The 22,532-nt window shown below is 60.5% G+C and overlaps 2 protein-coding genes across 9 annotated transcripts in view; one reads left to right on the plus strand and one right to left on the minus strand.

The window, feature by feature from the left end:
* The first annotated feature begins 521 nt into the window (after positions 1 to 521).
* On the plus strand, positions 522 to 3,265 carry LPXN (leupaxin). The gene is made up of 9 exons (XM_027895487.1): positions 522 to 534; positions 1,306 to 1,415; positions 1,517 to 1,572; positions 1,827 to 1,917; positions 1,991 to 2,134; positions 2,221 to 2,394; positions 2,466 to 2,547; positions 2,721 to 2,869; positions 2,982 to 3,265. Exons 1-9 carry the CDS (start codon positions 522 to 524, stop codon positions 3,246 to 3,248), a joined length of 1,086 nt encoding a protein of 361 aa, XP_027751288.1. The 3' UTR covers positions 3,249 to 3,265.
* A 414-nt stretch (positions 3,266 to 3,679) lies between these two features.
* CTNND1 (catenin delta 1) overlaps positions 3,680 to 22,532 on the minus strand; it is a 28,075-nt gene continuing 9,222 nt past the window's right edge. For 2 of the 8 annotated variants that reach the window (XM_027895443.1, XM_027895444.1), the window contains exons 2-20: positions 18,103 to 18,223; positions 17,005 to 17,318; positions 15,925 to 15,996; positions 15,494 to 15,652; positions 14,736 to 15,268; positions 11,028 to 11,491; positions 10,750 to 10,933; positions 10,388 to 10,505; positions 9,814 to 9,967; positions 9,412 to 9,429; positions 9,089 to 9,157; positions 8,224 to 8,351; positions 7,639 to 7,789; positions 7,213 to 7,405; positions 6,988 to 7,102; positions 6,357 to 6,444; positions 5,977 to 6,024; positions 5,745 to 5,842; positions 5,365 to 5,605 (exon numbers count right to left, since the gene is read on the minus strand). In XM_027895443.1, coding sequence (XP_027751244.1) covers positions 5,498 to 5,605; positions 5,745 to 5,842; positions 5,977 to 6,024; positions 6,357 to 6,444; positions 6,988 to 7,102; positions 7,213 to 7,405; positions 7,639 to 7,789; positions 8,224 to 8,351; positions 9,089 to 9,157; positions 9,412 to 9,429; positions 9,814 to 9,967; positions 10,388 to 10,505; positions 10,750 to 10,933; positions 11,028 to 11,491; positions 14,736 to 15,268; positions 15,494 to 15,652; positions 15,925 to 15,996; positions 17,005 to 17,199 — 2,895 coding nt within the window. In that variant the 5' untranslated portion in view covers positions 17,200 to 17,318; positions 18,103 to 18,223 and the 3' untranslated portion in view covers positions 5,365 to 5,497. The other 6 variants (XM_027895447.1, XM_027895446.1, XM_027895450.1 and 3 more) reach the window with 6 other exon arrangements.

A 22,532-nucleotide genomic window follows, 5' to 3' on the forward strand; every position in this document is an offset into this window, starting at 1 on the left:
ACTGAGAGGGGACGACAGAACAACCGCCCAGGTAATGAACCAGTCCCTTGGAGCAGTTCCCACATCCACTGGCCACTCTGCCAAAAGGAGATTTTGCTCTTACCCGGAAATCCAAGATGAGGCTCCAGAAGCATCCCCCAAAAGACACTGCTCCGTCACACCATCACAAGTTCATTCCCACTCGGCACAGGGATGCCATCCCTCGGCACAAGTGGCCAGTGGCCTCTGGAAAAGGCCTGGCTCTGCAGGAGCATCCCAGTTTATACCCAGAGCTCCTCAGACAACTTGCTGGCAGTTTCTTTCCTCAGCAGCCCCAGCCTGGGGTTGTTTGTGGCTCCCCGTGCCCCAGCTCTGCCCCATCCCACGTGGTGTGAGGCGCAAAGCCCACAAAGGGAAACCCTGAGCGACGCGGGGGGCGGAGGAGACACCGACACCGGAACCAAGCTCCAGAGCAGCCCTGAGCGCCAGCTCCGCTCCCTGCGGGTGCTGCCCCAGGCCCTGCCACCCCATGCCAGGGCAGGATGGAGGATTTGGGTAAGCTGGGATGCTCCAGAGCCGGCCCTGAAGCCAGGCTTGGTGTGGGGTCATGCCTTCAGCGCCTGGGGAGAGCCTTGTCCTTGCTGTCCCTCAGGACCGGTGGGAATGTTCTAAGGGGGCAGCAATGGGGGCAGCAATGGGGCCATGCTCCTTGCAGTGCCTCCCCCATGCCAGGGGACTGAGGGGGTGGTTGAGCAAGAACTTGGCTAAAAATGGAGTGCGCTTGAGAGCAGGAAATGGGCTGTGGCAGCGCTGCAATCCCGGGACTGCAGCACAGCCTCTGGGGGTGCTGGGAGCCAGCCCTGGCCTGGGGAAGTACCTGTGCCACGAGGAGGGCATTCCTTGTTTCCTGATGTGAGGGATGGCCAAGGTGGTGAGATAGAGTTGGGGAGAACAAGCTCTGGGCCCTTTCTGTGGGAAGCAATGCTCTGGGTGCATGGAACCCACTGAGGTTGAGCCCTCCCCTGTCAGGGCTCGTGCTGAGTGAAGGGCTGGCGGATGTTCCTTGGCAGGCCAAGGACAGTGTGCAGGGGCAGGACCTTTGCCAGTGGTGCCCACGCTCCAGGAAGGCTGTAGGAAGGGGCGGGCGCATCCTGCACCAGGGATGGGATCTGAGTGCCCTCGGGACCCTGGCATCTGCCTGGCAGAACCCACTGGGACACTCCTTTTGCTCCTGGGACTTTGGGAGTGGTACAAGACCTCCTAAGGGGGTGGCAGCAGGGTGGGCAGCCAATGACTGTGGTGCCTGAGCGAGGTCTCTCTGTGCAGATGCTTTGCTGGCAGAACTGGAGCAGAGCTCCCTCCAGGCCTCCAAGGACCCTGCGTGCCAGGGACCGAGCTCCTGCCAGGATCCACCTGCCCCCCATGGCTCTGAGCCTGCTGCCTTGGCAGCCCCAAAGGTACAGACCCTCAGCACAGACCCCCTCAGCGCGTGATGGAGCTGCCAGGGGAGCTTGGCTGCATGGCTTTGTCCTCCCAGGTGCAGCTGCTGCCTCGGGCTCAGTCTCTGGGAGAGGATTTGGAGAGAGTGTACAGGTAAAAATGGCCATGGGAGGGCAAAGCCACCTGGGGGTGCCCACTTATCGCTGGGATGTGCCATCTGGGGTCACCTCAATGCCCAAAAAAAGGTCCTTCTGTGAGCTGGGGCAGGTTGTATCCTGCATCCCTGCTGGGGTGAGGGCTGGGCTAAATGTTCCCTGAGGTGGTCTCTGGGAAAGGGTGGGGCTGGAGGCGTCTCAGTCCTGGAAGAAGTGGAAACCTCAGCACCACCCCCCCTGTGCCATGTCCAGCAGCCCCAACTCGGTCCCACAGCCCCCACCCACGGCGGCTGCCCAGCAGCTGGACGAGCTCCTGGCTGACCTGGGCCACATGCAGAGCAAGGTGAGCTTGGCCCTGGGGAAAGGGGGTTGGGACCTGACCTTCTCTTAGCCCTCACTGCCCTCCTCCCTGGCAGCTGTTGGGGCAGGGAGCTGGGGTGCCCACCGAGCCCTCCCTGGACAACATGCTGGGCAGCCTCACCCGGGACCTGCAGGAGCTGGGCATCACGGCCACCCCCGCGGGGGTCTGTGCCGGCTGCCGCAAGCCCATCGCTGGCAAGGTGAGCCCCCTGCCACCACCCTGGCACCCCCTCTGCCCTCAGCGTCCCCCCGGGGCCGCCCTCAGCCTTCCCCTGCCTCCTCACAGGTGCTCACAGCCCTGGGCAAAACCTGGCACCCCGAGCACTTCACCTGTGCCCGCTGCGGGCAGGGGCTGGACAGCCAGCCCTTCTTCGAGCAGGGCGGGCGGGCATTCTGCGAGGAGGACTATCACCAGGCCTTCTCCCCCCGCTGCGCCTACTGCGCCGGCTCCATCCGTGAGGTAAAGCCCCCCCTGTGCTCCCACACCACCCCCCACCACCACCAGCTGCCTCACCTCACCTGTCCCCACAGAAAGTCCTCACGGCCTTGGACCAGACGTGGCATCCTGAGCATTTCTTCTGTGCCCACTGTGGGAAGGTCTTCGGGGACGAGGGTATGTCCCAGGGGACAGGCATGGGAGGCCTGCCCCACCCCAGGCAGCCCTTGCACCTATTGCCCCATCTGACATCCTTCCATGGTCCTTCCCTTGCCTCCTACCCTGGGCAGGCCCACGTCCATGCCCTGCTTCCCCCGCCATGGGTGCCCATCCGGATCCCCTCTCCACAGGGTTCCTGGAGCGGAATGGGAAGCCTTACTGCCACCAGGACTTCCTGGCCATGTTCACCCCCAAATGCCAGGGCTGTGAGCGCCCAGTCACGGACAATTACCTGTCGGCACTGCAGGGTGTGTGGCACCCTGAGTGCTTCGTGTGCACGGTGAGTGGGCGGTGAGGTGGCGGGGCCGTGCCTGTTCCTGGGGCCGTGCCCGTTCCTGGGGCTGTGCCCGTTCCTGGGGCCGTGCCAGCCTTTCCCGGTCTCCTTCCCCCAGGAATGCCTGAGCAGCTTCGCCGGCGGCTCCTTCTTTGAGCTGGAGGGCCGGCCCTACTGTGAGCTGCACTTCCACCAGCGGCAGGGCACCATCTGTCACGGCTGCAGCCGCCCTGTCACCGGCCGCTGCATCACAGCTGCGGGGCGCAAGTACCATCCCGAGCACTTCGTCTGCACCTACTGCCTGGGCCGGCTGCAGAAGGGCACCTTCCGCGAGTGTGGAGACAAGATGTACTGCCAGGCCTGCCACGACAAGCTCTTCCTCTGACCCCCCCAGCCTGGGTGTCCCCAGCATGGTCCCCGAGCATCAGCATCCCTGGCGTTGTCCCAACGTGCCTCATATTGTCCCGCCCAGCCAACCGTCCCCAGCCTGGCTGGTGTCAGGCATCCCAGGCAGCATTCCTTACCTGCATCCCAACAAGACATTCCTAGCACTGCCCCTGCCAAGCCACACATCCTGGGCATTGCCCCCTGCACCTGCAGCAATAAAACACCCGGTTCTGCCTTTGCTCCGCTCACTGGTGGCTTTGGGGACAAAGGTGCAAGGCAAGGTGGGAGGGCTAGGAAGTGCCACCCCCAGACAAGAAAGGGTTTGTCACACAAAGTGGCACCTTTGGGAATCCTGGAAAAGGCCCTGGTCCCAACAGCAAAGCCAGAAATACCAAGAGTGCAGCCAAGGGGTGGGGGCAGGCACACAGACACACTTTAAAAACTTTATTTATATAAAAAAATCATTTTGTTTTCAAAGCGTTACAAGAGTGTGCACAGGAATCAGACAAGGAACGGCTTGGTGCTTCCCCCTCCTCCCCTCCTTAGCCCTCCTCCCCAGTGGGGCCGAGGAGGAGAGGAGGGGGATGCTGTCTTTTTGGTTCATTTAGAATTAAAAATTAAAAAAGGAATTAGTGTTTTACATATTTAAAGGAAAAGAGAAGAGTTAGAACCCAGAACAAAACCCAACCGAGCTGAGGTGGGGCTGGAAGCAGGGAGGGCCCAGCTGGTGCTGGGGGCTGATTTGGGGCAGGAACAAGGCACCAGCTCTGCCCCTGCCACCTCCCCACACCCCTCCTGGGGGGAGCCCCAGACTGGGAGGGCTCCTGCTCAGTTTCCAGCCTCCTACAGAGACTTCCAGTTGCACAGGGAGCAGCAGGGCCCCCCAAAAGGTCACAGCATGGCAATGTGCCCCAGCACCACAGCCAAGAGGAGGAGGAGGAGCACATCCCAGCTCCCGTGGCAGCCCAGGCTCCCCAGGCCTGGATGGCAATGCCCTGCACCCTCTCAGCGAGGGCAGGGGGGCTGGGTTCCCCCCAAAAACTGGCTCCCAGCCCCACTGCAGACAGGGAAGGCTCCCAGTGGGAAAGGGAAGAGTTCAGCCCTGCTGGAAGCCCAGGAAACTCCCCTTTCCCAGGGAAGCAGCCGGACAGTACAATTCAAACAGCTATTTCACAGTGGCAAAAGAAAGGCACGTGTCAAGAGAAAGTCGGGGGGGCAGTGCCGTGGGGGTCCTGGCTCCAGCCGCCCAGCACAGCGCGCCCCGAGCCCTCTCCCCAAAATCCTACCGCATCTCCTCCCTCCGCAGGGACCCCATGTCTCCCCCTGGGAGGCCTGTCCCTCACCCCAGCACTGACCCTCTTCCCCACATCAGGATCCTCCTTACACAGGCACCAGGTGGGAGCCAGGGCCCCCCATCCAGACCCCTCCGCAGGACCCAGAGCCACATCCCCCTTCCCACGCCCCCGAAGCCTCATCTAGAGCAAAGCAAGAAAAGTTATTGCTGGTTGTCCTTCCTCCTGCCCTCCCCCCACAGCTCCAGCCCCTGGGCCCTGGTCCTGCAGCCCCCGGGGAGGAGGGATGTCTGTGTTGTCCCTGGTTGAAGAGTGATCCTGCACAAAAAAATACATCCTACAGGCAACACAACCAAACCAGAACCACGGCGGTGGCAAGTGAGGTCCCAGTCCCTGTCCCTGCAGATGCCCTGCAGAGGGGGAAGGCATGGGAGAGAAGGCAGCTCCTGGTCAAGGCAGAGATCCGAGTCCTTGTGCAGCATCCATGCCGGCTGATCCCGCAGAGTCAGGCAGGAAGGTTTTGCCCCTCGGGAGGAAGGGGGTGGTGGTGGAGGATGGGAGGAGGAGCTCTCAGCCGTGGTGTCCTGGAATGGGGAGGTGCAGAGGCCCAGAGGAGGTTGAGCGGTCCCAGGCTGCCCCAGGGAGCCGGCCCAGGCGTTTGGCTGGATGGTTGGCACAAGGAGTCCAGCAAAAATTCCAACAATAAGACAAGGTAAAAGTCGGTCCATTCCACCATGAAGAGTTATATATTTATATATATAATATATTATCAACCCAAATGGAGCGGAGGTGGGCAGGCCAGCTAGATCTTCTGCTGTGGAGAGAGAGGGAGAGGCATTAGCAGAGCTGGGGCGGGAGCGAGCGGCAGAGGCGGCACCACAGTAGCAGAGATTGATCGGAGCAGGATTTGGCTGGCCAAGCACCCCTAACAGCACAGCAGGATCTGTCACCACTGTCAGATTGGGCAGGACACTGTGGGACATACCGACACAGGGGGAAGCACAGCAGCATCTTCCTCTGCCTCCTCTACCTCAGGCTGCGGCTCCTGCCCCTCCTCCTCCTGCTGCAGACACACGGGGGTTAGTAGGGGCGAGGGGGCGGGGGGTGTTAATCGTGGGAGCCCAGTTCTCCCCTCCTCCTGCCAGCCAGGACACTGATATGGCATTTCCTGCACCCTTCCCTCCTCAGGGGCAGCTGCTCACCATCAACGGTGCTGCCTTCACCGGCTCCATCTCCCCGAGGTCACCAGATCGCTCCAGTGTCCTGCTGTGGTCCCTCTCGTTGAGTGTGGAATAGTTGTCTGGAGCAGGAGAGGGGACAGTCAGCTGTGTCACCTCCAGGGAGGGTTGCCCCATCCTCGCAGGAGACGTGAGCTCTGCCCCCCTCCCTGCATACTGAGGGGGTGAGAGGCCCCCATTCCAGTCCCTCTCCTACCTGGTCCCATGTTGCTCATCTGGATCTCCTCCCGGGAGGATTTCTTATCTACAAGCACAGGAGAGCAGGTCAGGGACAGTCCCTGAGCCGTGGAGGAACTGCCACCTGCAGCTGGGGGGGCCCAGGCCCAGATGCAGCCATAGCTCTGTGACCCAAGGATCCCTGTGACAGGACCTACCAGTGACAGCCCCAAGAAGCCACCTACAGCCCAAACCAAGGGCCCTGATGGCCAGGAAAGCCAGCTAAGGCCCAAACTGATGGTGATGGCCCTGTGTCAGCAGCTGTGGCTGCCAGGGAAGCCTGGGCTAAAGAGCAGGGAGGGGACAAAGGCCAGCTGCCCTGGGTACCCACAGGGTGGAGGGACGATGGTGGGCACGCACCTGTTTTTTGGTTCCTGTCAATGAGAGGCAAGGTGCTGTCATCAAATGAGTTGCCTCCCTGGGTCCGAGAGGCATTGCTCAGATTCACCTGTAGGAACAGAGAGTGAGAAGTCACACCCTGGGCCCAGATGTTCCTTCCCCACTGGCACATCCCACCCCTCCAGTGCCAGGACAGACCCAGGAGCCCTCCCACAACCCTTGAGCAAGGGGCTCAAGCACCCACCACATCCCCATTAGAGCAAGGGGACCCTGCCTGGACTGGGGCAGTGCCCAGTGCTCCAGAAAAATGGATAGTCCCTGCTTTTGGGAAAGAAACTGAGCCCAGGAGAACTCCGTTCTTCAGCACTGCCACAGCAGCATTTAGGATGACAAAATTCCTGCCTGTGGAGCCACACACTGGTGTGGGACACAGGGTGTGACACTTCAGGGTGTCCTTAGCAGAGGCTTCCTGCTGGTCATCGGCTGAGGAACAGGGACATTCCCCTGAGGCACAGGGGACACCTCTGCAGGTGCCCAGTCCCACCAGCAAAGGCCAAGGGCTGCAAACTTGTCCTGCTGAGCTCCAGGAACCCCCTTCTCCTTGCTGCAGGACCCCACCTACTACCCCAGCCACCACAGGGCATCCTCACACCTGGAAATCTGACTTCTTCCAGCCTTCCTTCTCGAGGGGCTTCCGCAGCTCCTTGTAGCCCCAGACTGTCTGCAAGACGAGGGCGGCTGCTCGGACTTCTCTCTCTGAGCGGTTCCTAGGAAGAGGGGAAGGAAGAGACGTTTGGAAACAGTTACAGCCTGGGGGGAGGCTGCTGGACAAGCCCCTCTCCACCCCTTGGCATTACACCCTTTGAGCAGAGCCTACCCAGACTTGTTGATCAGCACCAGCTTCTCAATCCCCTGCGTTTCCCGCAGCTTCTTGGCGGCCTCGAGGTTGTCCACGATCACTTCATTGATGGTGTTGAGGATGGACACCACTGTGTCCTCAGACAGGTTTTTGGCAGGGGTCTGCTGGCCTCCAGGCAGGTTCTTCACTAGGTTGGGGATGGCGTGCTTGCCTGGGAAGGGGAAAGAGCTGGGCATGAGCAAGAAAGAACAAGACTGCTGGGAAAACCACCACAGAAAGGTGACAGGCGACCCATTCTCTCCCTCTCCGCGGAGCTCAGCCCTCGCTGCGCCATGAGAGGAGCGGCAGGCAGAGGTTGAGCTGATCTGTGCCCTCAGCGCTCCCTCAGCGGGGCAGGACGCCCCCGCCTGGCCCAGGTGGGTGTGCAGAGCATGCTGTCCTCACCGATCAGCTCCTTGTTGCGCAGGTCCACGGCCAGGTTGCGCAGGGCGCCCGATGCCGCCTTCACCACCCGCTCGCTGTCGTGGCTCAGCAGGTCGGCAATGGCAGAGAGCCCCTTCTCCTGGCGCAGCGCCGAGCGGATGTACCGGCCGTACTGTGGGGCAGGGACAGCACCCCTGTGTCACGTGGGGCTGGGGGCCACCCCGCCAGCCCTGCCACCCCCCCTCGCTGTGGGCACGGGGGGCCTTGCTGCACTCACAGAGCCCACTCCCACCCCAAGGGTCCCCCACAGGGCCAGCCAGATTTCCCAGAGGGGCTCTGCATACACACCAAGGTAATGCAGGTTGTTACCTTCATTCCCTGCCCTCAGGAGGGGAGGGACAACAAAGAGCCACAGGCAGTGAGCACAGAGCCCTCCACAGCACAGGGGGACCCTGTGCACACCCGAACTGTGCTGTGGGATGGTGGCTCCTGGGGCCACGCAGGGAGGGAACAGCCCTGAATAGCATCCAGAGTCCCACTGCCCCCACCACGGGTGGTACTCCCGGCTCCCCTTTCCTGAGCACAGCCAGCCCCAGGGGCACTCACCGTCCAGCTGCCAGCACATAGGTTCTGGATGGCTCCTGCCGAGGCCTCCAGGATGGCTGGAGTCTTGCTCTCCTTCAGGAGGGAGATGTATATCCGCACCACTTCTGGCTGGAAGAGGAGCTCGTAGCCTGCCAGGAGAGCGCGGGTAGGAAGCACTTACCCCAGGGATCCACCAGCATCTGGCTCATCCAGAGGAGCACTGCTGGGCAGGTGCTTTCTCAGGCTCCCACCAGAGATGGGAGCTGACTCTTCCCACAGCTCAGGTCAGCCTAAGCAGCCACCACCACGATGCATTTGAGCTGCTCACAAGCTCAGGCCTGCCCTAAGTCTCCTTTGACTCCTGTGGCTCAACTCTTTGTACCCCCAGGAGCACCGGGGTCCTCCTGGGAACCACAGAGTGCTTTGGGGGCAGCAGGAGTTGAACTCAAGCCCTGGGCTAGTGCTCACTGCTTGGCCTGTGATTCACTGGCAGCAAGATGCTTGCCCCCAGAGGCTTTTGGGAATGACCCTTCCTCACGCTCATGCTGGAGAACACTAAAGGCAGAGATTTTGGCTTTAAATCCTGCCTGCTCTTCATGCCCAGGAGAGAAGAGTGGGCAAGAGGGCAACTGTGCTGGGAGTCTGAGACCATCACAGAGGGCTGTGTCACTGCTGTCCTTCAGCCCCTCAGTCCCTCTGAAGCCTGTCCTGAGCCAGCACTGACCTCCTCTGTGCATCCTTACAACTGCTGGCAAAGCTCGTAGTTTTAACAAGCCTTTGGACAGCCTGGAGCATTCCTGCTCCAAGACCAACCTCTATCCATCGGAGAAGCTCACTGGGGGAAAAGCTGCCCTAACACCCAAGGCCAATCATCCAAGGAACATACCTTTGGCTGGAGTTGTTCTTTTGGGAAAATCCACTGTGTCGGCACCAGGGTCTTCTGGAAGCTTTTTACCTTCAAAGGGCAAGCGGAGAGGTGTGAGATTCCTCCTCTCCCCACCCACCTCAGCCCACCAGCTCTTTGCCACTTGCAGGAACAAGCCCAGAGGCTGAAGCCAAGCGACCAGCATGTCCCAGGAGGGGACACTGGGGGCATTAGCCACACTGCAGGCAAAATATGCCCAGCAGGGGATGGGGGGGGAGACAAAGCGAGCTGGAGAAAGCACCCAATCAAATCGTGGAAACAAGTAAAACCAAGAGCGCACTCACCTCTGGAGAACCACTCGTCTATTGGTGAGGCGGAGAGGACAGGAGAGAGGGGAGGCAGGAGGAGAGAGGTGCCGAGAGCGTCATGGGGCAGATCATTTGGCAAGAAAGCGAAGGGAAGGGGAAGGGGCAACACAGGAGAAAAGGGAAGGCGTGGAGTTAGTGGACACGTACCCGTCACCATCCCGCCACCACAGACACCCAGCACAGCTTGTGCCAAGCGCTTTGGGCAAGCCAAGCAGCAGCTCCCAGAGCCAGGGACCACTGCGCCTCCGGAGAAAGCTGCGGTTCAGGCTCCGCACCAGACACCCAAACAGGAGCACGGCGACCCCAGACCACCCTCCAGACGTGTTGCGGCAGGGCTGTCACTATCCCCTCCCTTCCTGCTGCTGCTGGCCCACAAACCTTTGCCCTTCTTGGCACCGAAGCAGCTCGCGGCGTGGGGCCCGGCATTGTTGGCAGGCACCAGGGGAGTCTCCTGGTAGCGCTCGGCGTGGGGGATCTCCCGGTGGACTTGGTAGGACAAGTTTCTCAGCAGGCACACACAGTTCTCCACTAGCTGGGGAGAGAACCAGAGTGTCTGACTGGGAGCAGCACCCCAAGTCTCCAAGCGAGGGCTCAGCACCCAGCACCCGGGAGAATGTGCAGCTTCACTGCGGAAGGGATGAAGCACACCCCACCCCAAAGCTGGCACGACTGCTGCTTCAGCCACGAGCTCATACCCCGTGGGCCAAAAACCTCTCTGCCGTAAGCACGAAAGGGCCAAGGAAAGGCTCTAGGAGAGTTCAAGCCAGCACCTCATCCAGATAGATCGAGGAGCCTTGAGCCAGGGGACAGGGGTTTGTGGATGAGGGACAACCAGACTCCTGCTGTCCAGTTCTCACATTCCTATCCCAAACTGCAGGGTGAGTGGGTCCAAAAGTGCCAGGTACACCCCACAGAGGCTCTCCCTTCCCCGACACCAGCCCCACTGTGGTACCTTGCTGTCCAAGTCCTTCTGGCCGATCTCGGACTGCACGATGTAGATCAGGGCGTCCACCAGCCCGTCACATTCCCGCAGCTTCCGACGGGCCTCGCTCCGCTCTGAGCTCACATTCCTGGCAGGCAGGAGAGAACTGTTATGGCAGGGACAGCTGAGGGCAGGCCAGGGGCAGCCCACACCCCACAGAGCTCAAGAGAGGAAAAGGCTCTTGTAGCTCCCCTCAATGAGGGAAACTGCTCCAAAAATCAAGGTCTGCATGGCCAGCAGCTGTTTCTACAGAGCTCCAAGAGCTCTGGCAGTCCCAGGAGCAGCCAGGAAGGAGCGTTGCAGCCCAAACCCAGGCTGGGGCTCTCCCATACCTAAGGCAGCCAGCGGTGTTGGTGAGCACCGACTCCCACTCGATATGGCGGGGTTTGGAGTCCTCGTTGGGCTCCCGCTCCCAGCCGGAGCGGGGAATGACCACCTCGTCAGTCAGCGCGTGCAACGCATGATCCACGATGGCCATCTTGATGGAGTCGTGCGAGGACAGGTTCCACAGCGTGCCTGCAACGCCACGAGCGCAAGGTGAGCACTTGGACCCCGAGCCCAGATCTCCCCCCCCGCGGCCAGCCTGCCCTCCCTTGCCCAGAGCCATCACCTGTGATGACCTCGGTGAGGTCCATGTCGTGGGCCTTCCGCAGCAGGCGCACCAGCGCGGGCACGCCGTCGCAGTTCTTGATGGCGATCTTGTTGTCCTGGTCCTTGCCGAAGGAGATGTTCTTGAGGGCCCCACAGGCCCCGTAGTGCACCTCTTTCTTGGGGTGGTCCAGCAGCCCCACCAGCACGGGGATGCCCTTGAGCCGGCGCACCTCCGTCTTCACCTTGTCGTTGCGGTAGCACAGGTGCTGCAGGTAGGCGGCCGCGTTGGACTTGACGGCATCCAGCCGGAAGCTCAGCATGGCTATCACCTCCGGCAGCTCCGGCTGGCGCCAGTTCCCTGGGGCTGGAGCTCCCTTCCGCAGGCTGTCCAGGCTGGCCAGGCTGCCCCGCTCATGCTGAGCCAGCGGGGCCCAGTAGTACCGGTCTGGGGCCACGTCATCCACCAGCATGTCCTCGTAACTCCTAGGAGAGAGCATGGTGGGCGTCAGCACACGCCCAGACCTCGCTGGGGCTCCCTGTAAGCTCCTTGCTTATCCCCCTGACAGCCTTGAAGGATTTGTTCCTACATCTATTCACGCCAATCCTCTGGAATTAGATCTGTTCCTCAGAATAAGTTCTGCCCCTTCAGACCGTAATTCCTTCTTGTTTCATCAACTAAGTTGTCCAGTCCTCACATTTTCCCAGCTTTTCAACCTATTTTGCAGATTGCATTTTTACACCTAGGCCCTAAATCAATTACTTTTATGTCAGCTGGTTAGTGGTGGATTCACTTCTCTTTCCTACCAAGTTTTCCACCTTATCTCCTACGGTCAGGGGCAGAAGGAATTGTTCACAGCCAGACCCTCAGGTCTGATCCAGGACCAAAAGAGGAGGAAGGAATTTCCAAGCCTTTTCATCACCTTTTCCTCCAACCCACCCTCCATCCCCCCAGAAGGGACAAAGCTGGATCCTGGTCCGATGCCTGTGGAGGCAGGAGCAAGCCCCAAGGCACAGGCAGGAGCCAGCCCTGGAGGCAAAGTCCCCTAGGCTACTGCCTGAGGGACAGGCACCGAGAGACACCTGGGCTCCAGGGGTCAACCTTGTGGCTCCTGGCTCGGGTCCAGGGAAGAGCTGTGGTCCCACACCCTCACCCTGGCCAGGAGCAGCTCACCCTCAGACTGGCAGCACTGGGAATGAGCCCCAACAAGCACATGGAAGCTCAAAGTGCAACTACTGCCCCCCATGCTAAGGTGACGCTGAACACCCCAGAACACACACCTCACCACAAAACCCCAGATTCTCCCCTATTTCTGCAGTCACTGCCAATATAATCCTTCCCCCATCCAGGCAGAGGAATCCAGTGATTGACAACAGAAGGAGATGGGAGGGGGTGACTCTCACCCCTGCTGTGCCAGGGCACTGAGGACACTCAGGAAAGACCCAAGGAGAGGTTTCTACCCTCCAGGTCACATCTGCCCCAGGGGTTGCTCAGCAACCTCCCAAGCTCCCAGATCAGGCAAAGGCAGGGAAAGGCCTGACAAGACGGGTGGCAGGTCCTGCTCCCGCCACCACTTCCCTACCTACAGGATGTGGTACAGAACTTGCCAAAGCCACCAGACACAGCCACGTGCTGCCAGCAGGCCACTGACACTTGCCAGTACGGCTGGCAGCTGATCCCACTCCCCTGCCAAGACTCACAGCCCAAACAGAAGGTCCTGTCCCACCATGAGTGTCTCAGTGACCCTCCAGGCAAGATGGGGCAGTCAGGGAGGGGATGCACCCCCCTTCCCTCCTCCCCTGCAGAGAGGGAGCTCTTGGAAGAGCCCCAGGGCAGGCACTGGTGCTCCCTGTGGCCAATGGCAGCCAGCATGTGGTGCATCTCTGGGCTCAGGGCACTCCTTCGGCTCCCTCGTTCCTGGCGAGCTGCCTCCCCTAAGGAAGTCATTAACAGCCAGGCCTCTGCTCAAGACAAACATCTCTGAGGCAGGGGGGACGCTGCTCTGCCTGTTCCCATTCCAGTGAGCTGGGCAGAGAGTGTGGATGGTAACTGAGAAGGTGGGGGACAAGCCAAGCTCAACAGAGCCTGGATTCCATAGATTGCTGTGATCTTTATCTGCCTGCCCAGGGAGGGAGAGCCAGCCCAGGGGCCCACCAACCCATCCCTGCACTGCCCCTGCAGGACAAGCTGACATCTCCAACAGAGCTGGCCTCGGAAATGGAACTTTCTTGCTCTGTTGGACCCAGATCCCCAAGTCTCCCACCTGGCTGCCAGCTCCTGCACTTGGCTCCTGTAACTCCCCTCCTCCAGGACCTGGAAGGGCAGGAGCACAGACACCTTCCAGCCCAGCAAAGAGGGCTCATGGGCTCAAAGGCCACACAGGGAGGGCACTGGGCAGGGAACAGCCCAAGGAAAGTTCGCAAGCCAGAGCTGGGGGTTGAACACACCTGTAGCCCCTCCAGTCCAAGATACTCACTGAGGGGCGAGACATGATGGCCTAGTGCTCAAAACTGCCAGAGCTGGCCTCTCCCAGGCTGCCCGAGAAGGGAGAAGCGTGGAGCAGCCCTGCCTGCCCTCCTCCAGCCAGTACAAGCTGCACAAAGCGAGGCGGCCGGGGAAATCCATCTGGGTGAACAACCGCCCCGACTGGTTCAGCACAGCCCTGCAGCACTTGTGCTGGCACCAGCCACAAGGACAGACAAAGCTGCTCCTTCAGCAGCCAGGAACCACCATGGACTTACAGTGCTGAGATTGGGCAGATCTCCACAGGGGATGGCAAGAGCCTCCTCTCCCCCAGGTTGCCTCTATTTTATGTCCCAGGAGCTCAGGCAGCCTGCGCTGGGCCTTACTTGCCTGGCTGGGCCCACCCTGGGCCACTCAGGAGGTGCACAACTATACCAGCTTGCCGAGATCGTCCCTTCCCCACGTCCAGGACCCTGGCTCAGCCCCTTGCTCCATTCCTACCTCACCAGCCCTGGAGCCAGCTCCCAGAACCTGCCCAAACCCTGCCTGACAGCCCAGCCAGGAGCAGAGAAGGGAGCAGTGCCTGTGTAGGACACAGCCGGCACAGGAGACGAGCAGACAGGAGTCACAGCCTCAGGCAGGTGACATTCCCAGGTGCCTGGCAGGGCAGGAAGGACCACCAGGACCCTGCTCCAGCCCCTAAGGGCAGCACAGCACAGCAGGGCAGGAGCTCTGCAGCCAGGCTGGGGGAGCCGCCATCACCACAGACACACACGAGGGGAAAAACTGCTGCTGCAGCCAAACAGGTTGAGCAGCTTCTCCCGCCCTGCCCTGCAGCAGGGTCGGGCTGTGCAGGAACCAGGAAGGCTCCTGGGGCACTGTGGGGTTGAGCCTTGCTCACCCCAGCCTGGGGTGCTCTCGGCTCAGGGAGAGCACCATCATGGGGCTGCTGCAACCTGCACAGCAGGGTGATGATACAGTGGGATACTCCGGGCTGGAGAGCAGACAGACCAGCTAGGTGGCACAGAGGGAAGGGCCCGGAGCTACATCCAGCTGCCCAGTGGAACTCCTGGCTGCGGGACGACTGGCTCAATTAGCACCCAGGCTTAACCACCAATTAAGCAGAAAATTAGAAGCGGATGCAAGTTTTCTGCTGCGTGAGCAGCCTGTGACTCAGCTCACGGTGTTGTGTCCATCACCCTCCCTCCTCCAAGGAGGGTGAAGTGCGATGGGCCCCCCAGCAGCCCAGAGCCTCCTAGCACGTACCTGAGCCGCCGCCGAGCATCCGAGGGGGTGCCCGCCCTCCTGGCCGTGCCGTAGTCAGACATGAGCCCGTAGTCCACATCCTCGAAGCCCACGCTGCGCTGGTCATCCTCCAGGCCGTATGGCTCAGGGTGGAAATGGTTGAGGTCCATGTTGCTGCCCCCGACACGCACCTGGGGCTGGGGGCCGTAGATGTCCTGGCGGCTGGGGGCCCGGTAGGTGTCCATGGAGGGACGGTAACGCTCGTCAATGCGGGTGACGCGGGACAGGCTGCCGTAGCTGTGGTCGCTGCCCGGGTAGCCGTCCTCGTAGGGGCGGCCGTAGCCATCGGGGTAGTGGTAGTTGCGAGGGAGGGTGGCTGTGCCCGCCTGGCTCAGGTAGCTGCCAGGGCCCCCGTTGCCATTCTTGCGGAAGTTCCTGTCCATGGTCTGGACGTAGTTGCTGGTGACGGGGGAGGTTTCCAAGGGCAGCCCGTCGGGCCCCACCGGCACCTGCTGCACTGTCCGGGTGGTCACGGTCTTCACCACTTTCTTCACCTGGAGGGGGTGACATACATGCAGGACACGCTCCCGTAAGGAAACTCGCCACAGCCCTCCATCCCCAGATTCCCCCGCTAGCCCAGTACTTTACTTCAGGCACATCTCTCCTCCTGTTTCAGCTCGTGGCACAGCAGGCTGGCAGACACCATGGCTTGAGCAGCCTTCCAGCCATCAGGGTCCCCAACCACGCCCTGCCTCGCCATGCTCTCCCCAGGCCTGTACCGTGGTCTCCGTACGCCGGGTTGTCCCATCATCTGATGTCTCCACAGACACAACTGACATGGCCCCTTCCGGGTCTTCCTCCATGGTGTACGTCTCCTCCACGATCTGGCCCGGGTCCTGCATCCTGGGGATTGTGCTGTACAAGAGGTGGCTGTGGTCCTGAGGGGAGACAGCAACAGGCAGGGAGGCCCCATCACCAATCTGGACCTCCCTCGAGTCCGCTGGATGAGATCTCCCTCACAGGGAGCTCCAATATATCCTCTTGGAAGGAGGTACCAGCAACCCCTCACCTGAAGCCCCTTCAAGCCAGGGTGGTCACATTAGAAGCACAAACCGCCCTCTTCCAGTTGGAACAGGGACATTGGAGCACTGTCCTGCACCCTCCCCCAGCAAGCAGACTGCCCACAGCCAGAGGGCTGAGCTCCCCTTACCTGCGGCCCGTTGAGCTTCAGATCTGAATACTTCTGCCTTTCCAGGTCAGCATCGCCCAAGAAACGTCCGTTCTGAAACACAGCAGGCCTGTTACCAGACTGACTTCCCACATATCCACCCCTGCTTCCCTTCTGGGCTCCAAGCAGCCCATCTCCTGCACCTGACAGACACACCCACCACGCACTCCAGGTGAGCTCCCAAGAGGGGAACAAGCTCCTCAGGGGTCTGTGCCATGTGCACCCCCATGCCAGCCCGGGGAAGAGCAGGAGGACATGCCACTCAGCCCCCTCCAGACATCCCAGCTCTCCCATGATGCCCACACACTCCTGATAGAATGGCCAAGACACTTCCTGGCTCCACAGCAGGGGCCTGGAGACCTTCCACACGTTCTGATACAGGAGCCACCAGTGACACCCCAGAGGGCCCCCCTGGGGCCAGAGGGAACCACACAGGCACTCGGCGGCCGATCACAGGGTGCTGCTGTTTGACACTTGCACTCCTCCTTCCTCTGCCCACCCTGCCTTGCCTCGCTCTCCTGGTACCACCACCTTCCACGGCCAGAAAGACACCTGCCTCCTGCACAACACCAAACACCAGCCCTCCGAGCACCCTTCTCCAAAACTGAGCCTGAGAAAGTCATAACAGGAGACACCTCAAGCCAAAGCAGATGAAATCACGTTTCTAGCCCTGTAGAGATGATTTCTCCCAACCCTAGTTTGGCCCATCATCACACAGAGGGAGACACACACGCTCCCCCACAGCCAACCCCAGCCTCCGCATTTTGGCCGCCCTCCAAGCAGCCGAGGGGGATGGAGAGCAGAGATGCTTAGGAACCAATCACAGCCAACCTCTGACCTTCACAAAACCAGACCAGAGCCCGCCTGGCATCAAAACCCTCCAGGCTGGCACCTCCCCAGATCGACTCCGGTACACCAGTGTCACAAGACCAGCTGAGCCTTCCTCCACCTCCCATACCCAGGGAGGGCCAAAGGCAGGAAGCTGCCCACTCCGAGGCAGGACTGACATGGTCGAGGGCTCCAGGAGCCTGTGCACCCACCTCTGGCGAGGGGGTGTTTTACCTGGTGCCGCCGGGTGAGCGTGCCGTTGGCCAAGCCCGGGCCGGCGTCCTGTGGGGAGACCCGGACTCGCTCCAGCTGGGCCGAGACATGGCGCCGTTCTTCCTCCAGGGCCCGGGTCAGCTTCTCGAACTGTGCCTCCTGCTCCTTGACAGAGGCAAGGATGCTGGCGGTCGACTCCACCTCCGAGTCGTCCATGGGTGATGGGTGCCCAGGGCAGGCAGGGCGGGGGGCACGGGGAGGCACGAGCAGAGGTGGCTTGGAGTCAAGGTGAGGGGAGGAAAACTGACCCAGAAGGGCAGGAGCCCTTCTCTTCACTGCACGTGATTTGGGGGAGGAAAGGAGGAAAGAGAAGAGCGGTCAGAAGGGACTGATTTCGTTAAGACAGATTCTCAGAACAAGAGAAAAATAAAAAAAAAAATCTTATAGCATTAACACCCACTCCCACCCATCACCAGAGAGCGGGCAAGAGGGTCCTGGAGCAGAACAGCCCTGGGCAGGACTCACATGCAAACTGCCCCAGCATTTAAGCTTGGAAAAGTGGCACTGTGGGGACAGAAGGTCCCCCCAGCACACCAAACAGCTGGGGCTGAGCTGGGTTAGGAAGAGCTGCTGTGGGCTGAGGGGTTCTCTCTTCCCACAGGGGTCCTCCTCAGGCTACAGGAAAACCTCAGGGGCAAGGGAAAGCTGCAGGCACAGTGCAGGAGGGGAGGGCATATCCCTGGGGCAGGGCAGGGGACACTGCTGGAGAATGAGAAGTGACCCACATCCCTTTGCCTCCTTCAGGGAAGAGTGGAGGCAGAGGGCTGTGTCACTTATCTGTTCCCTCCTCCCTGGTGTGGGGAGACAGCCCTGGCTCCACAGCTCCTTCCCCTGCAGGAAAGGGGATGAAATGGGATGGGATCCCCCTAAAGGGGATCCCATGAGCCCCCGTGACTGCTGCCAAAACTCACCACCCTCCAGGCTGCAGCCCCCTGGGAGGCCCTGAGCCACAGAGCTAGGGATGGCCTGGACCCTTCCAACACCCCCTCCCAAAGGAGAACAGCAAGTGAGCCATAATCAACATTTCAGCAGAGAAAGGCAATATTCTTCCATACAGACCTGTCAGAGGAGGAAGTTCAGGTTTGATTGGCAAAGGCACGGGACAGCCAGATCTAGACGCAGAGAGTCATGGGAGAAACAGCCCAGCCACCACAGTGAGGAAGCAGGAGGGAAGAGAGCTCTGCAGGGACAGCGGGAGCAGGTCAAAATCACACGTGGGAACCCCAGAGAGAAGGTAAGGGCGGGCACAGAACCGGAAAAGGGGTGCCTGTCTCCCACCCCCTGCCCTCCAAGGGATGGAGCGGAGTCTGGAACAGCCGGCAGGGTGGCAGACACTGCACTGCTCCCACGGCTCCATGGAGACCCTGGCACCTCTGACTGCTCCCACTGCTCCCAGAGCAGGAGGAAGGGCAGAGGCGGAGAGGGGCTCAGCCCTCCGCCCCCCCTCCACGCAGCCGAGCCGAGTCCCTGCAAGCCCGAGAGGTTTTCCCAAACCTGCTGCAGTCACGGCAGGCGTGTGGGGACTCGCTCTAGCCAGGCAGCCTGCACAGAGACTGCTTTCCCACGGTCTCCAGCATCGGCTCTGCCCACTCCCCAGTGCCACCCTGCCGAGATCTCCTGCCGGCAGCATCCCCTGCTCCCGCCTGCCCCTTGCAGCCCCTCGCCCTTCCAGAGCCTGCCTGCAGCACATGCTGGCGCACAGCAGCTCAGAACAGGCCTTTTTTTGGTCTTTGGAACCACTTGCCACTCTGTCTCAAAAGTGTATCCAGATCAAACCCTTCCTGAAATGCCTTCCCCACTCCTCCTGTGGCTCTGCTCCCCAAAGCCTCCCTTGCACACCGGCAGCCCTGGTGGCACCACCACCACCACGGAGCCCAACGACACAGAGCAGATGTTTTCCAAGTGCTCTGGAGGGCACCTGCAGCACCTTCCACCATCTGGTAGCCACCACCCTGTCATCTGCCTTCATCAATAACAAAGCTATCGATAAAAAAAGCGCCAGCCCGCTGTGGGCAGGGATGTTCTCCGGCCTGTCCACATCCTGGGAAGGACACAGCCCACTGCTCTGTCTCAGGAGCCCCAGCAAGCTTTCAGAGGCTCCCAGACATGACTCCTGGCTCATGCACGCAGCTTTCCACCCCTCCCACCTTGCAACAGGTACACCCTGAGGCTTTCTCAACAGATCGACTCCCGAGCCTTGTATGGAAATACAGGGACGGCTCTGACCCTTCGGCTCACCTGCCCCTTAGATTTGCAAGATCCTCCCGAGGAGAGGCTTGGTGCCTCCCACAACAGCACCGACATATCTCAGCTCCCACTCCCGAGTCAAACACTCCCTGTCTCTGGTGGGCTCCCCCCCACTTCCAGCAGGGACACAGATCCTCTGATGTCCCTGCCACAGAGACTGACTGCCGGGAGGCTGCTGCAGCTCCCTGGGCCCTCTCCCCAAGGAAGGAGAGAAGCTCCTTGCCACATCCCAGTCTTCTCCAGCAGGACAAGGGATGATCCTACCACCCAGGCACCCTACACAACTGCAGCATCCAAAACTCCAGCTAGAAGCCCCACTGGCTTGTTGGGATTCATTTCAGCAAGCCCTTTATAAGAGAGGAACAACCCTCTATGAAGAAGGGATTCTCCACACCACAGCCTTGCCCAGGCCGCTGTGCTTCCCAGCCTGCCCTCAACTGTCTCGAGGGAGAAGAGGCAGATTTTCAGGGTGCAGGAGGACAGAGGCAGCACCCTGATGTCCAGGGTGCCCCTGCTCTCATGAACAGGCTCACTCTTGTTTGTGAGTGCCTCAGTACTGAGCAGCAAGCATGGATCAGTGGAGTCTGGTTCTGTGGGGAAGCACAGAGAGGAGAGATAGGACCCCCAGCAGACCCATGTGGCTGCCAGGCAGGGCCCTCACAGCCAGCAAGGCCTCCCCAGCCCTGGGTCCCCACCTCTGCGCCTTCCCTGGGAACAGGGCTGGGAAACGTGGACACTAACAATGAAACTCACAGGGCTGTCAGAGCCCCAGATAAGGGGCCAGAGCAGCCACGAGGCTGGTTTCCTTCCCGTCCCTTCCACAGGGAGTAAACACTACAGCAGCGGAAGGAATGGGACAGGTCCTGCGTCCCCCAGCTCTCCTGTCCCCTTGCACAAAACCCCCCCAGCCCTGACATGGACCAGCAGATGCTCAGGAGGGGCCACTTGAGGGTCTCCCAGCAGGATCACGTCATGTTAAGCAGAGGGACAATCCTTGAGTGTTTGGGGCTGCCCTGCCTACATGTTGTCACTTCTGCCCTGAGCACTGGGCACAGCTCCATGATGGGCAAGAGGTGCCAGCAGAACAGGGTCTATCCCAGCTCTCCTCTGCCACCAGAGCATGCCACCTCCCTCATTCCAGCCACTGTCTACATCGATCTGGGATTAAAGACATAATTACAGAGAGGCAGTGCCAGGCCCAGAGAGGTCAGCGAGCGCCGTCCCCACAGACACAGCCAGCGCCGTCCCGGCTGGCACACAAACCCCAAACTCAGCCCTACACCCGCCCAGCTGTGGGGGAGCTGCCCCACGTCCCTCCCCGTGGCTCACAGGCCAGCATACAGAGACAGGGGCTCCCTGGGCACAGCACAGCCCCTCACCATGGCCCGATGCCAGTCTGGGGCACTCGCTGGCCATCTTTGCAGCAGGACAGGGAGGGCAGGAAGGGGAGAGCCTCAGCCACACAGCCAGCGAGCTGTTTGTGACAGTGCAAAGCCAAGTACGCTGGAACCCGCAAGGGTGAAATTCCAGAGATCGCTTTGCGCCCATTCCCCCCTCCTCCCCCCCAGCCTCTGAAGATCCAACTACAGAGCATTCTTCCAGAGCCAGACCCTGACCGGCTCTGAGGACGGCTCATGAAAGCCTTTTCATCATGAGAGAGGCACTCGCTGACACACCCGTTACTTTAAAACCCCAGCAAGCCAAAAATATTTCAGCTGGCTCAGTTCAGGGCAAACCAAAAAGCCTAAAGACAAAGCACACCCTGAGCAGCTCCTGCCCCAGGGGCAGAACTCCCCTCTGTCCTCCCCCCAACAACAAGGGGACCCCAGGGACCAACGCAGCAACCCACAAAGCTTCACATCCAAAACCCCCTGGCCTTATCACCCAACTTCCTGGCATCAACCCCACACCGTGCTGTGCCCAGAGGTCCCAAAGCCAGAGTGGGTCTACTGGAGAGATGTCACCCCTGTGGAGCCTTGGAAGCAGAGCCTGCTTCTTGGCCAGGAGACAGCTGCCAGCCCACCTGCATGCATGGAGCTTCCCTCCTCACAGGGACCCACCCTGATCTCCCTGGCTGGATTAAAAGCTTGATAATACTGGGACAGGCACCCTAAACCCTGAGCCCTCCAGAGCTCTTCCACTGGGGGCAGCTTTGGCATATTTAGATATTCTTCTAAAACCCCTTGGCCCGGTTTCTCCAGGGGAACTGCCTCCCCACGGAACAAATCTTTTGCCTGGAAAAATAAGTTTCCAGGGCCAAACCACAGACATTCCCACCTAGAGTTCACCTGCACCCTTCTCTGCCAGAGGATGGAGTCCAGGCCTTGAAGGCTCCCCACCAGGAGTGCTTCCCTGGAGTCAGCCACAGAAAGATTAACCCTAGGGCCCAGATTGAGCCAGCAGATGGGGAATTGTACTCCACAAGCCAAGGAAAATGGACAAGATCCGACAGATAAGACTCGGGCAGGAGGCCTGACAGGCAGCACCACTGCAGTGTGTGGGTGATGGATCTCCAGCACACAGCCCTCTGCTTGGGTCCTTCCAACGACCTGCTCCAGCCCTGCTCCATGCCCCACGTCCCCAGAGAGCTGTCACCCAATGCTCCTGGGATCCCTGCGGCTAAGGCCACTGCCTCAGCACAGAATTCTCTGAACCAAGTTCAACCCAAGCACCTACAAAGCCAGAACTGCCTCTGCCACATCAGCCCTGCTAAGGGACACACCAGGTGCTCACTCCCATGGCCCCACTGCCTCCAGGGAGGGGGGACAGAGCTGCATCAGCCCTCCCCTCGGCTGTACTGCTTGTTTGTGTTCCCCAGGCACCTGTTTGGCACGTGGCAAGGTTTGTCACCACGGCTGGACACCCCTGGCAGCCCCCATGCTGTGAGGCACAAGCTCCACCAGAGCCAGGATGGACCCAGTCCCTCGTCTGGGCTGGCTGAACCCCCGTGGGGGCTGCCAGGCTGACAAGGAGGGATGCACTGCCCGAGCAACTTGCTCCTGCTCCAACACAGTCCCCAATACCAACATGAAAAATGGCAACACCATTCCTGTAATTGGCCTTTCCCTCTCAGTCTGAGGGGCTGAGAAGAGCCAGCTGGCTCCCTGCCCTCCAAAAGCTCTCAGCACTAGACCACCATCCTCAAGAGAGAGAGGAAGCAACAAATTCTCCCGGTTCCAGTTGCCAATCACGATGCACTCAGGAAACACAGAGACTCCATCAATAATTCAAGCCTGCAGTTG

Source organism: Empidonax traillii, unplaced genomic scaffold (genome assembly GCF_003031625.1).
Source record: "Empidonax traillii isolate 1590-97213 ecotype Southwest subspecies unplaced genomic scaffold, ASM303162v1 scaffold461:size861717, whole genome shotgun sequence".
Classification (NCBI taxonomy): domain Eukaryota; kingdom Metazoa; phylum Chordata; class Aves; order Passeriformes; family Tyrannidae; genus Empidonax; species Empidonax traillii.

Coding starts and splice junctions, on each gene's coding strand:
- LPXN (XM_027895487.1), top strand. Junction 1,918..1,990: donor TGGGCCACATGCAGAGCAAG/GTGAGCTTGGCC, acceptor CCTCCCTGGCAG/CTGTTGGGGCAGGGAGCTGG. Junction 2,870..2,981: donor CTGAGTGCTTCGTGTGCACG/GTGAGTGGGCGG, acceptor TCCTTCCCCCAG/GAATGCCTGAGCAGCTTCGC.